At 40.1% G+C, this 13,197-nt stretch overlaps 1 protein-coding gene across 1 annotated transcript in view; it reads left to right on the top strand.

Moving 5' to 3' along the window:
- OSBPL8 (oxysterol binding protein like 8) overlaps positions 1 to 13,197 on the top strand; it is a 98,910-nt gene that overhangs the window by 73,769 nt on the left and 11,944 nt on the right. Inside the window, exons 17-21 of the mRNA XM_015819682.1 lie at positions 97 to 194; positions 903 to 992; positions 4,964 to 5,100; positions 5,648 to 5,833; positions 9,728 to 9,815. Of these exons, the coding sequence (XP_015675168.1) occupies positions 97 to 194; positions 903 to 992; positions 4,964 to 5,100; positions 5,648 to 5,833; positions 9,728 to 9,815 (599 nt within the window). The remainder of the gene's footprint in view (positions 1 to 96; positions 195 to 902; positions 993 to 4,963; positions 5,101 to 5,647; positions 5,834 to 9,727; positions 9,816 to 13,197) is intronic.

Here is a 13,197-nt window from a genome sequence, read left to right as displayed (position 1 = left end):
TGGTTTGAGAGTTTGGTATATCATAGTCATTTATTTGTAGAAAAAGGAAATACTTAACATAAGAACACTTTCCAACAAAATAAACTGATCTTATAGGGATTCTATACGGCACAATGACTTTGGAGCTTGGGGGAACTGTTAGCATCACATGTGAGAAAACTGGCTACAGTGCAGTCCTTGAATTCAAGCTAAAGGTTAGTAGAATCTTTTCAGATGCACTAGAGGTTTTTAAATTAAAAAAATGAACAGATGCTTACTGTTCAAAATTTTGTTCTTTGAACTCTTTGTGCTTTGCCTTACTATATAAAATGAATACTATCAAGTTTTGAAGTAGAGTAATAACCTAAGATTTTGCTGATTAAAATAATATAAAATAAATCAATAAAAATATCAGTACTAATTCATATAATCATGTTATTTTTATATAGTACTCTGCAGCTAGGCAGCTCATTGTGGTCTGCACTAACTCCATGAGGCAAATGAAATACATTATTTGTTGTCATAATTTCTTTTTACAATGTTGGCAGTACTATAGATAGTCCAAAACCTCCCTTTGGAGGATCCCTGGACATTCTGATAACACTGATCTGATTCAAAGAACTGATTTCCAGAAAACTGCCAGACCATTTCCAGAAACGATGTTTTCACCAATTCCTCCTTTCATGGCCTCTCTGGATTGTCCCACAAACTTGTGGAGTACCTGTGAGGAAATGAGTAATTGAATAAAATGATGTTCTTTCAACTTTAATATTATCTGGCTTCAATGCAGTAGTTTATAAACTTTCAGTAATTAAGATGGCTTGCTTGTTCTTTTTATAAAAGGAACATTGGAAAATTATTAATTTTAAGTTCTGTGAATGTTACATAGCTTTTTTTAAAAAAAAAATCTCACCTTTTTTCAGCCATTTTTGGGGAACAATGAAAATGTTAATCAAATAATGGGGAAAATTAAACTGGGAAAAGAAGTTCTAGCCACTCTAGAAGGCCATTGGGTAAGTAAAACAAGTTTGGCTTTGTTTCGCTTTTTAAATGTTCGGTACACAATGGTATCTTAGTACTTGATGTTTTGAAACTCGTTGAATTTGGTAATCGATGCATTTTGATGTGAAATTTTTGTCTCAGTACTCGTTTTTGGTACTTGATGCATAAGCTAGAACTTGTCATTGTTGGCTCCCTTGTGACTCACTACCCTTTCCAGCCAAAACAAAGGGTGATGATACATTAGATATGTGGCTTGTTTGATACTTGTTGTTTTTAGTACTGTTGTGCCTCCCAGAACCAATTACTGACAAGTACTCAGGTACCATTGTATTTTGATATATACAGTATTTTATATCTGAATTGTTTGATATATATTGTTATTGATTATGACATATGCATCATTTATTTTGCTATAGTTTTTTCAGGAATCTGATCAGACTAGCACTAAACTTCCAAAGTCAAATTTGCACGTTTACTGTAGGTCTGCCATATGGATAAATAAATGGAAATGCTTCCTAGCTTTCTTGTTCTTGCTTTGCAATAAGGCTAATATAATATCATATAAAGAAACATAAAACTGAGTATAATGGTTTGACATTGGACACACAATAAATAACAATAGCACTTAGACTTATATACCGCTTCATAGTGCTTTACAGCAGGGCTTTTCAACCGGTGGTATGCATACCACTGGTGATACGCGACCACCTGGCTAGTGGTACGCAGCATCGCCTTCCTCCCCCCCTGTGGCGTCGCTTTCCTCCGCTCCTTCCCAGCTCACTTGTTTGTGGAAAACATGCTGCTTGGCGGCAGTCTGCACAAACCCTACCGAACATGCCCTGCAGAGGGCGCGTGAAGAGCGCAGGTGCAGAGCAAGGCCCCGCCCTCCCCAGGGACTCATTGTGCAGCAACCGGATTGACTTCTTTTCATGCACGCAGGTCAGCGGGATCCGTATCGCTCTTCTCCCCCTCTTCTTCACAACAAGCGCTAGCCTGATAGCCCCTTCCGGGCTTCGAAAACCGCACACTGTTGCCTGTATCGCAGGCTTAAAGTCTGAAACAGCCGGGCTCTTGGCTGACTGATCGCCTTTCTCCTCCCCCTCAACTTTTCTACAAACCAGGAATCGTGGCTTAGTGGGGGCCTGGAGCGGGTCTCGGGGTGCCCGTGTGCCCCTTGGATCAGACAAGCAAGCGATCGACTTTAGCCTTTGGGGAACAAAATCCGGTCGGGGCTGATCTCTTCCTGCTAGGGAAGGCTGGAGAAGCCAGGAGAAAGTCAATTATTAGAGGGAGGGGGGAAAGTCACTTCTTCATTTAAGGCAGTTTTGGAAAAGTAACTTTTGCTCAAGTAGGGTTTTTTTCTTTTCTTGGATCGCTTTCTTTGCTTGGCCCTCTGTTACCTGTATTGCAGGCTTAAAGTCTGAAACAGCCGGGCTCTTGGCTGACTGATTGCCTTTCCCCCCCCCTCATCTTTTCGGGAGATGCGCCTTTGCAGCGGGTTTCCCCTTCCGTTAATTATCGGAGGTTTGAAAGGCAGGCTGCTCCCGGAGCGTAAAAGTAGAGGGCCCAAACGACAAGAGTGACGCAGCTCTCCGGTTCTCTGCTTCAGGGGAAAAATGTAGGGGAAAAATGACTGGGAGAAGTAGCCGGTTCGTAATGTAGGTGCCTGAAAACGGGAGGTGAACCGATGACATCCCCGCCCTGCCTGTGCGCTCTCCTCTGCCTCTGTGCACACACAGGCAGGCCGTGATGTTAGGCAGGGCCGTGATTTGTTGCTGCCTGCCAAAACCAGGCTGGGGTCTGGACGGCATAGCACAGGACAAAGGAACCAGGAAGGAAGGAAGGAAGGAAGGAAGGAAGGAAGGAAGGAAGGAAGGAAGGGACAATGGGAGCTGCAGCACTGCAGCCTTCCAGTCCCATGAGCGTCGTTCGGCTATGCTCCAGGCCTCGCATTCATCAGCTGTTCGGCGACTGAGAGACAGAGCCTTTCAACTTCAGGCTGCTCCATCGGCCCTTGGCTCCTTGCCTCGGCCTCTGGCCCATCAGCTGTAGAACACTGCTGGCCGCTGGTCTCCTTTGCCACCCCGCACCCCGCCCATTCATGTCGAGCCCGCGGGGGCTTGACAGGAAGAGAGGAAGGAAGGGACAAAGGAAGGTGAAGGAAAGGAAGGAAAGAAGGAAGGAAGGGACAATGGGAAAGAGGGAAGGAGGAAGGGACAAAGGGAGGTGAAGGAAAGGAAGGAAAGAAGGAAGGAAGGGACAATGGGAGAGGGAGGGAAGGAGGAAGGGACAAAGAGGGAGATGAAGGAAAGAAGGAAGGAAGGGACAATGGGAGAGAGGGAGGGAAGGAGGAAGGGACTAAGGGAGGTGAAGGAAAGGAAGGAAAGAAGGAAGGGAGGGACAATGAGAAAGAGGGAAGGAAGGCAGGCAGGCACCTGCCCCAGTCGCATCCCCCTCCACCAGAGACCCACGGATTACCCCCACAGGCACCCTGCAACCTGAGTGATCAGCTGGCCACACACCCCGGCCATTGATCACATGACCCTGGGACACTGTGAACGTCATAAGTATGAATCAGTTGCCAAAGCATCCGAATGTAAATCACAAGACCCTGGGGATGCTGCAATAGTCATAAGTGTGAAAAATGGTCATAATTCGCTTGTAACTTCAAACAGTCACTAAGCAAATTGTTGTAAGTTGAGGACTACCTGTACTTTCTCATTTTTTCCTTTTTTTGGGGGGGTGTCAAATTTTTGATACCTTGTTTGCGAGTGGTGGTACTCCGATATTGCCTTATCTGAAAAGTGGTACAATGGGTGAAAAGGTTGAAAAGCCCTGCTTTACAGCACTCTGGATGGCTTACATTAAATATTACAATGTGAACCCAGGAGAGAGTGGAAACTTGACATGACTTGCCATTGGCAAGCCCGTTCTCTTGAAATACATAATGCTACCCTTCAAACCAGCTAAAATGTTTTTTATTGTAAGACCAAAGCAAAACAAATAATTATTGACATTAATCGCTATTTTTTTTATATGCCTGGATTCTTACTAAACCAAATTTCAGTTGGAAAGAAAAATAGACAGGAAAATAGAGGGGAAATCTAGAAATACACTATGTGAGGATGAGCAATGCGATAAGAAGGATGTTCTGAAGAACATGGAAGATTCTGAAAAAAACTCATTTTAATATGGAAACAGAACAAGAAGAACATGGGTGAAGCACTAATAATTTTTTAATTCCACTCATCCTGAAGTGATAAAGCATTCTGATTATTATTAGTATTAATTGCTAGGCAGTAGCTGACTGATGGGCTTTTATTTATGTTACATTATGTTATGTTATTTATACTATATCAGTTAAGGAACAGATTTTCTTAATATTTCAATTTAGATAATACTTCAGCCAGAATTATTACTCCAGAATGTGATAATTCCAGTCTGAATTCATGCAGTTGTCTTTGCAATAAGACAAAACGTTTTTCTATTAGCTTTTCAAAAATTTATACAGCCCTGATATTCATTAGCGTACTTCCATCCAATTACTAATCAGATCTCATTCTGTTAGCAAAGTATTACTATATTTGATAGAACACAATTAACTGAAATATAATTTTTACAATGCTTAAACTATATGTTAAATGTATAGTAATTTCAAATGCAGTCATTCATATATTTCCTTATAGCCCAATACATTTGAAGAAATGTATTGAGATTCACATGCAAAAATTCCACTGTAAAAAAATAATTAAAGCACAAAATGTTACTGAGAATGAATACATGCATTACTTTAATTCAAATGATTGGAACTAAAATAAGGAAATAGAATATCAAGTATGACTTTCAGCTGTCCCTGACTATTTTTGCCAAACTAGTACAAATCTTTTAATTGTGAAAAGTGACTTTCTGAAGGAAGTCTTGTTTTTCCTGACTTCGAAAAATGCTTTGCCTACACAAGTAATCTAATATGTTAACATTATAGGACAGTGAAGTTATTATTAGGGATAAGAAAACAGATGCTTCAGACACATTCTGGAATCCAACACCTGAGATCAGGCATCGCAGATTAAGAAGATACACAGTGAAGTTTGAGGAACAAAGTGACTTTGAATCAGAAAAGTAAGTTCATTCTAAAACTTTTTTTCTGATTGATTATGCAAAAGTTCTTAAGCTTTTCCCAGGCACATTTAGAAAGTTGAGAGCACTTTATGGGCACCCTCATAAAAATGGCTAGTAGATATGTTTGAACTAAGGTGTTGTTCCATTCTATTCCCTCTAGCCTCCTAAGATGCTGTTTATCGGGTTGAAGAGTAAAGCAGAAAGGATAAGTTTGGAAGCCATAGCCTACCTTTTCCTTTGGAGAAAGAATCCTTATTTTAAGTTTAATTGGTTTTTATAGCATTCTTCATTTGTTATTTTTAATTTGGGGCTTTTTGTGTTTGTTTAGATGCACAATTTTGTTGATATCTTTGTATATCTGTCCTAGGATTGTATTGATGAGTATTAACTGGAAAAAAAAAAAAAATTCCAGGAAAGTAAGGTGCTAATGGAGAAATATTATAATTGTATTAGATCCTTATTCTAATGATATAAGAAAAGAAAATTTTCAGCAAAGCTCTTCTCCCCAGTATCTGACCTTTTTAGTGCTGTTATTCTTACCGGTTAGACTTTGGCAACATGTGACTCGAGCTATAAATAATAAAGACCAAACAGAAGCAACTCAAGAAAAATATATTCTGGAAGAAGCTCAAAGGAAAGCTGCCAAGGAAAGGAAGGCACTAGATGAAGTGTGGGTCTGCAGACTATTTGAGCCAGATCCACTTACGGGAGAATGGAATTACAGATATGCAGAGTAAGTCTTGGAGGAGGAGAGCTTTTTTCCCTTTTCTGCAAATATTACCAAATGTGTGTTTGTGTGTGTATGTGTGTATTTTATTGCACACATACATTACCACTTGGCTCATATATATCTTCTGTCACATTTTTTTCTGTAATATTTATTTTACCTGTATCATTGGTCAAAAAGCCAAGCTATAGCTCTATATTGTGATTAGAATGGTTCTTCTTAATATAATATAAATTAAGTGTGTAATTTGCCTGTGGTTTAGGGAGAAGTAGCTGTTACCCCTTCAAGAAAATTTTATCACTGTATGTGTAGCACTTTTCTATTTCCACAGTTCTAGTCGAAGAGAATATATGTAGCTCATGTTTGAACTCTGGAGTCTTTGGTGCACTCTGATCCAATTTGCCAGTTATAATAACTGATGGTAACATTCCCCAATTCCAGATTGTGTCATCATTGCCTAGATCTAATGTGTGACCTCAACTGAGTTGGGCCAGAAATAACTTGTATCAGGTCCATGTTCATCATAGTGGCCATGAATTCTTGAACTGGCCATGAATTCTTGAACTGCTCTCCATTCCACATACATGAAAGGTAGATTGATGTTCTCAAGTACCATAAATGCCAACCTGGCCATGTGTTACTAACCTGTGCCACAGGTTCAAACAGTTGAAATAGGGACATTTCTTTGCATCAGGGAGGTGAGGTTGGTAACTGCCACAGATTCAAGCAGCTCAGGCAGGAAGATTTCTAGCCACAATCTCCTTTGATCCCTACAGCCCAATTTCACAAATAAACCTCACAACTTGTTACCTGCAGAAGAGCACCCCGTGGAAGACATCAGACCTTCTCAGATAACATAGCCAAATCTTTGCCCCAGCTGTGGGTTTGTGCTTGTGCTACACATGGAACCCAGCTGGGTGCACCTCTGTGAAGACATATACATGCACATGCTTCAGTAATGCACATAAGATTGACTGTCTCATTCATAATTCATGGATGAGGGAAGATTTATTACAGGCTGACCAACAACAAGTAGCAACAGCCAGATACCTGTATAAGATGCTAATGCTATACATTTTTAAAATATTATAAATATTGTTTTGCTGAAAGTAATGGGTGTGATATGTTAATCCTGATAAGATAAGATGATAAGATAAGATAAGATAAGATAAGATAACCTTTATTGACATTTTTTTTACTGTGGGCACAATGGCACACATCAAAAATGAAATTTAGTTGCCCGCTTTCAAAGAGAAACACATACATGACATACACCTAAACATACTATATACAACTTATGTACAGACCCACACCCCTACATATACATAACAAATAAATATTAAATGCTGTCCATCTTGAATATATAACGGAAGAAGGAAGCTTGAGAGTTCACAAGGTTAATGCTGTATGGAATGAAACTATGGCTGAATCTGGATGTTCTGCTTCGGATACCACGAAGCCTCCTCCCAGAAGATAACAGGAAAAACAGGTCGTGAAGAGGATGTGTAGTGTCCCAGATAATCTTACAGACCCTGCTCAAACAACGCTTCTGTGCTATGTCCTGGATGGGAGGGAGGGAACTGCCAATGATCTTTTTGGCCATCCTCACCACTCTCTGCACTGCCTTCCTGTCTGAAGCAGTGATGCTTCCAAACCAGACTGTGATGCTGTATGACAGGATGCTCTCAATCATCCCCTTGTAGAAAGTGGTAAGGATAGGAGAAGGAAGATGTGCTTTTCTCATGCGACGCAGAAAATGCAGGCGCTGCTGTGGCTGCTTCACCAGTGTCTTATTGTTGAGCGACCAAGCCAGCCTATTCGTTAGCTGCACAGCCAGGAATTTGATGTTGGTAACCATCTCCACAGGTAAATCATTAATGCACAGAGAAGTGTGGCTGTGCCTGCCTTTTTTGAAATCGACAATGATCTCTTTGGTTTTTCCAGTATTTAACACTAGGCTGTTTTCCTTACACCAGTTCACCAACCCCTCATCCTCCTTGCGGTAAGCATCCACATAGTCATCATGAATAAGGCCCACTACTGTTGTATTATCTGCAAACTTCACAATATGGCTGGTGGCAAACCTAGCACAAAAGTCATGGGTCAAGAGGGTGAACAGCAGCGGACTTAGGACACAGCCCTGAGGAGAACCTGTGCTCAAGAAAATGGTATTAGAGGTATTCGCACATATTGGGGCCTGTTGGTAAGAATCCAGTTGCACAAAGGAGTGTTTAAGCCTAAAAGGCCCAGTTTGTCTACTAGATGCTGGGGAATGACTGTGTTAAATGCCAAACTGAAGTAGACAAACAACAAACGCACATGAGTCTTTCTTCTAAGTGCTTCAAGCTCAGATGGAGAATGGAAGAAATAGCATCCTCCATAGAGCAATTTGGTCGGTAGGCAAACTGAAGCAGGTCAAATGCTGGCGGGAGGCTAGATACAATAATGTCCTTTATCAGCTTCTCAAAGCATTTCAAAATGGTGGATGTCAGTGCAACCGGACCATTGAGGCCTGTAATTGTGGACTTTTTTTGGCACTGGCAAGATGATGGCTGTCTTAAAACACGATGGGACCACTGCCTGCTGCAATGAGAGATTGAAAATATCTGTGAGAATACAAGCTAGCTCATCTGAGCATTCCCTAAGGACATGTCCTGGGATGTTATCTGGGCCTGCTGCTTTCCAAATGTTAACTTTCTGCAGTGTTTTCTGGACAGAGGTGACATCAAAGCTTAGCACTTGCTCATCAGGATGGGGCACAGCTTTCCTAGCAGGAGTGCTATTTGATATCTCAAATCTACCAAAAAATGTATTCAGTTTGTTTAGGAAGTCTGTGTCATCCTTGCATCTCGATGGAGTCACCTTGTAATCCGTAATGGCCTGGATTCCTTGCCACATTCGCCTGGTGTTTGTTGGGTCCTGAAAAAAGTTCTGAATTTTCTGGCAATGGGCTTGCTTTGCACTTTTTATGGCACTTTTCAGATTTGCTCTGGCTGTTCTAAGTGCCAGAATGTCACCAGATTTAAAAGCCACATTCCGTGCTTTCAACATCTTGCGGACCTCATAAGTCAGGCACAGTTTTTCATTCGCCCTCACAACAATGCTTTTCAGGACACAGATATCTTCTATGTACTTTTGGATATATGCAGACACCGTGGTGGCATACTCCTCAACATTTGTATGTTGGTTATCAGTAGCTGCTTCCTTAAACATGCCCCAATCTGTGCACTCAAAGCAGTCTTGTAATGCTTCTATCGCTCCCTCTGTCCAAACCCTCACGTGCTTTACTGTAGGTTTCACTCTGACTAATAAAGGTTTATATGCTAGAATAAGCAGCACTGAGAGATGGTCAGAGGGACCCAGGTGAGGGCGGGGGGTAGCTTTGAATGCCTTCTTGATGTTGGAATAAGCAAGATCCAGTGTATTGTCCCCTCTGGTTGCAAAGTCCACATATTGATGGAAATGTGGCAGGGTAGCTTTCAAATCCACTTGATTAAAATCTCCCACTGCAATGAATGCACCCTCTGGGTGAGTAGTTTGTAAGTCACTGATGGTATGACCGAGAATCTTCAGAGTCTCTTCTCTCTTTGCATCGGGGAATATACACAGCTGTGATAATGGTAACAGAGAATTCTCTAGGCAGATAGAAGGGTCTGCATTTGATGGTCAGAAGCTCCACATCTGGAGAGCACAGACTTGAAACCACCTTGGCATTGTTACACCATCTGTCATTTATATAAAAACAGACACCCCCTCCCCGGGATTTGCCACTAAGAGCAAAACTCTGGTCCATCCGAAATGTTGTAAATCCCATCAAGCTAACAGCACTATCTGAGACAGAGGGCTTTAACCAAGTTTAATTACTTTATCTAAGGTATGTTCACATTTTTTTGTGTATAGTACAAGACCATGGGATCCACTGAATGACATGATACAGTTTGAAAAAGATGGCATTATTCAAACCAAAGTAAGACATCGGACACCAATGGTATGTTCTTGGCCTTATTTTTATTACTACATTATTAAGTTGAGATTTCTCTAGGGACAAGAGAATTCCCTTGAAACAGCCTCCTTCTGCTTTCACTTCTCTGACAAGTGAAGTATGTCGTTATGAGGACTACAACCTCTGGCCTGCTTGCAGCAGTTATTTTAAAGCTTATGCCTTTTTGTTTTTCTTACAGACTTTTCCTTCTGGGCTCTGCACTTTATATTTGTAAAATGTATATGCCATCCACACTTTAAACAGTTGGAAATGACAAAGCAATAATTTGTTATTTAGAATTTAATCTGATATTTAGATATAACCATTTTAGCTGTGCCCACTTTTTTCTTGTATAGCTTTTTTCTCTGACTAAGACTCTGAACTCAATCAAAAAGTTGTCCACCTTGAATATAACAGATTAAGGAAACCATATGACACTAGTTGTATTCTAAAGCAAGGCTTTTCAACTGGTGATACGCGTACAACCTGTGGTACATTAGCACGTGGCAGGCGGTACACAGCCCTGCCCAGCCAAGTGTATTGGGGGAGGGAGTGAGCCAGCGCAGCGCAGGACTTACTGTGAGAGAGTCCTCCAGAGCTGCAGAGTGGCTGGGGCAAGGTAAAGGCCCCAGGCTCACTTCCGGCTCACCCGGAAGAGAAAGGAGGAGGAGGGGGCAGAGACAGGAGAGGCTATAAAAGGAGGCAGTTTGGGCGGGAGAGGGAGAGAGAGAAAAAGACGCAGCCTTGGGAGGAGGCAGAGTCAGCTGTAGCTGCACTGAAGGGAAAGAAGGAGGAGGATGGGGGGAGAGGAGAGGAGATCAAGCAGGCCAGCCATGAGCCGATCTACAACTTCTGTGGCAGCCATCTGTGCTAGCAGCAACAAACAGGCAAGAAACGCAGTGTGGGAGGGGTTGCCCTCCATGAGGAATGAAGAAAGGCAGCATCTACTGGAGGTGAGGCACGGAGGGAGGGAAGAGCAGGAGGAAGGGAGTGTTGGAAGGAAAAGCCCGGGGCTTGCTTTCAAGATGGGAGGCTATAGCTTTAAGAGAAAAGAAAAAAATAGACCAGAGGAAACAAACCTCTGGCTGCTGCTGCTCTGGCAGAAGCGAAGTGCCATTTCAGCTGAACAACAAACTGGGAGAGTGGAAGGATTCTTATGTGCTTTTGTGACTTTGAAGTTATGGAATTTGTGCAATGTGGGCTTTGTGTTCTTAAGGAGTGTTTGGCAATTTCTATTTGGCTGATGGCTGATGTCTCATGTTAGATTCTATTGCTCTGCTATAGTTAGCTGTAAGTTTTGCTGCAAGGGATTTTGAAGCATTTTTCTCCTGAATGGATTTTGCCTGTAGCATTCCTTTACTTATGAATGGAGCCATTTGGGGAGGCTGCCTTAGCCGGCAGCCAGTACTTACTACATGTTTTTTCTGTGACCATCATAAATATGAATCAGTTGCCAAGCATCCAAATATAAATCACATGACCCTGGGCATGCTGCAATGATCATAAGTGTGAAAAATGGTCATATGTCATTTCAGTGCAATTGCAACTTTGAACAGGTTTTTTTTTTTTGGTCATCAAGTTTTTGACACCTTGCTAGGTGGTACTCGAATATTGCCATATCCTAAAAGTGGTACAGTCGGTGAAAAGGTTGAAACGCCCTGTTCTAAAGCATTATAGATTTATCAAAAACCCTGTAGGACCTATTTATTTCATAGTTAGCTTTTAAAACAGAAAGTTGAACGGCATACCCTTTAGGATGGTGTTAATTTTGGGTGATCTGGGTCTGCTGTTCATGCTTATGAGAGAAGACAAGGCATATACTGAATAGTGTGTGACAATGCAAAGAAAATGGGAGATTGCCTTGAAATGGGTAGGACCATATCAAATGTGTGGGTTAAAACCAGGATTTTCTTCTTTATTTTTTCTAATTTTGATGGGATATTGTGGGAGGGGGGAATCTGTCAATCCTATTTATTCTACAACTTACACAAGACTTTTAGTGTGTTTTCCAATTAAAAATATAATATTTTATTAAAAGTTTTTTAAAGAAGATAAAACTAATACAAAGTAAAGAAACAAAAAAGGAGAAAAAAAGGAAAAAGACAAAAAGTACTAAAAGAAATAGAAGCTTCTGATTTCCTTTGCAGCAAATATAAGTATGATTACACATTGCACATATACACATCTCTTTATAACCATCTCTGTGGTTATAAAAATTCATTTTTCTAATATTTACTGTTTTATAATCATCACAAATCAAAAGTTCATTTTTTCCTGTTTCATGAAAAATGTCTAAAACGGGTTTCCTATCAGCAATAAATATAGATGTCTTTTCTCTAAAAATATTTATCTGCATGTTCCATCAGCTTTATCAACCATTATTTTATTGTAGATGGTATTGAATCTTTCCACATTTGAGCATTTAATTGCATTGCAGTTACCATATCTAAAAGCAAAGTTCCATGACTTTTTTCCACCTGTTGATCTATTGGTCCCAAAATAAAAGCCTCTGGTTTCAATAGTACATTTACCTTTAAAATCTTCTGAATTAGAGAATGTATTTGTATCCAACATTTTCTAGCTTTTTTTACATTCACCAAATATGATAAAATGTTCTTTCATTTTTACATTTCCAACATAAATTTGAAGCGTTTTTATACATTCTAGACAATTTCTCTGGCATATACCAATAGCACATCCTTTTATGCAGGTTGTCTTTAAGATTACAGTACTAAGCAAACTTCAGTCCTTTCAAACACTTATTTCCCCATTGATCCATTTTATATTATAACCAAAGTTATAATATAACTTTTCTTCTTCTGCCTCAAATTTCAACAGAAGTTTATTTTAGCAATTGCATATTCAACATTTGTACACAATTCTATTTCAAACATTGTCTTACATTCTTAAAACCCTAAAATCGACTTTAAACCTTGAAGATAATTGTAGATAGGAAAATAATTGACAAGTATTGCCTTCCATTTTTATATTTTCTCTTGATTTTATTTTACATTTCTCTTGAGAAAATTCTATTATAACATGATAAGACAACCATTTATGTTTACTTATATTTCTCTTCTATAAAATGTTTCTTGTTCTGAGAGCCCCAAAGTGGTTTTCAGACACAACCTAGATTCATATTTATTCAATATTCTCAGAGTGTCACGTCTAAAATAATGACTTTTATTACCTTAGCTTTATTGTACCACAAACATACATGCCACCCAAATCTCAAATTGTATCCTTTTAACTCCAATAACCTTTTATTTCTCAGCAATACCCACTTTTTCATCCAAGCTAAATAACAAGCAGCAAAGTATAATTTCAAATCAGATATACACAGTCCTGCCAATTTCTTCGCATTTTGTAATATAGTTAACTAGTGGTT

Source organism: Protobothrops mucrosquamatus, unplaced genomic scaffold, assembly GCF_001527695.2.
Source record: "Protobothrops mucrosquamatus isolate PMUCROS unplaced genomic scaffold, P.Mucros_1.0 scaffold966, whole genome shotgun sequence".
Classification (NCBI taxonomy): Eukaryota; Metazoa; Chordata; class Lepidosauria; order Squamata; family Viperidae; genus Protobothrops; species Protobothrops mucrosquamatus.
The sequence above is the reverse complement of the archived record's forward strand: the minus strand, read 5'-3'. Positions and strand labels throughout refer to the sequence as shown.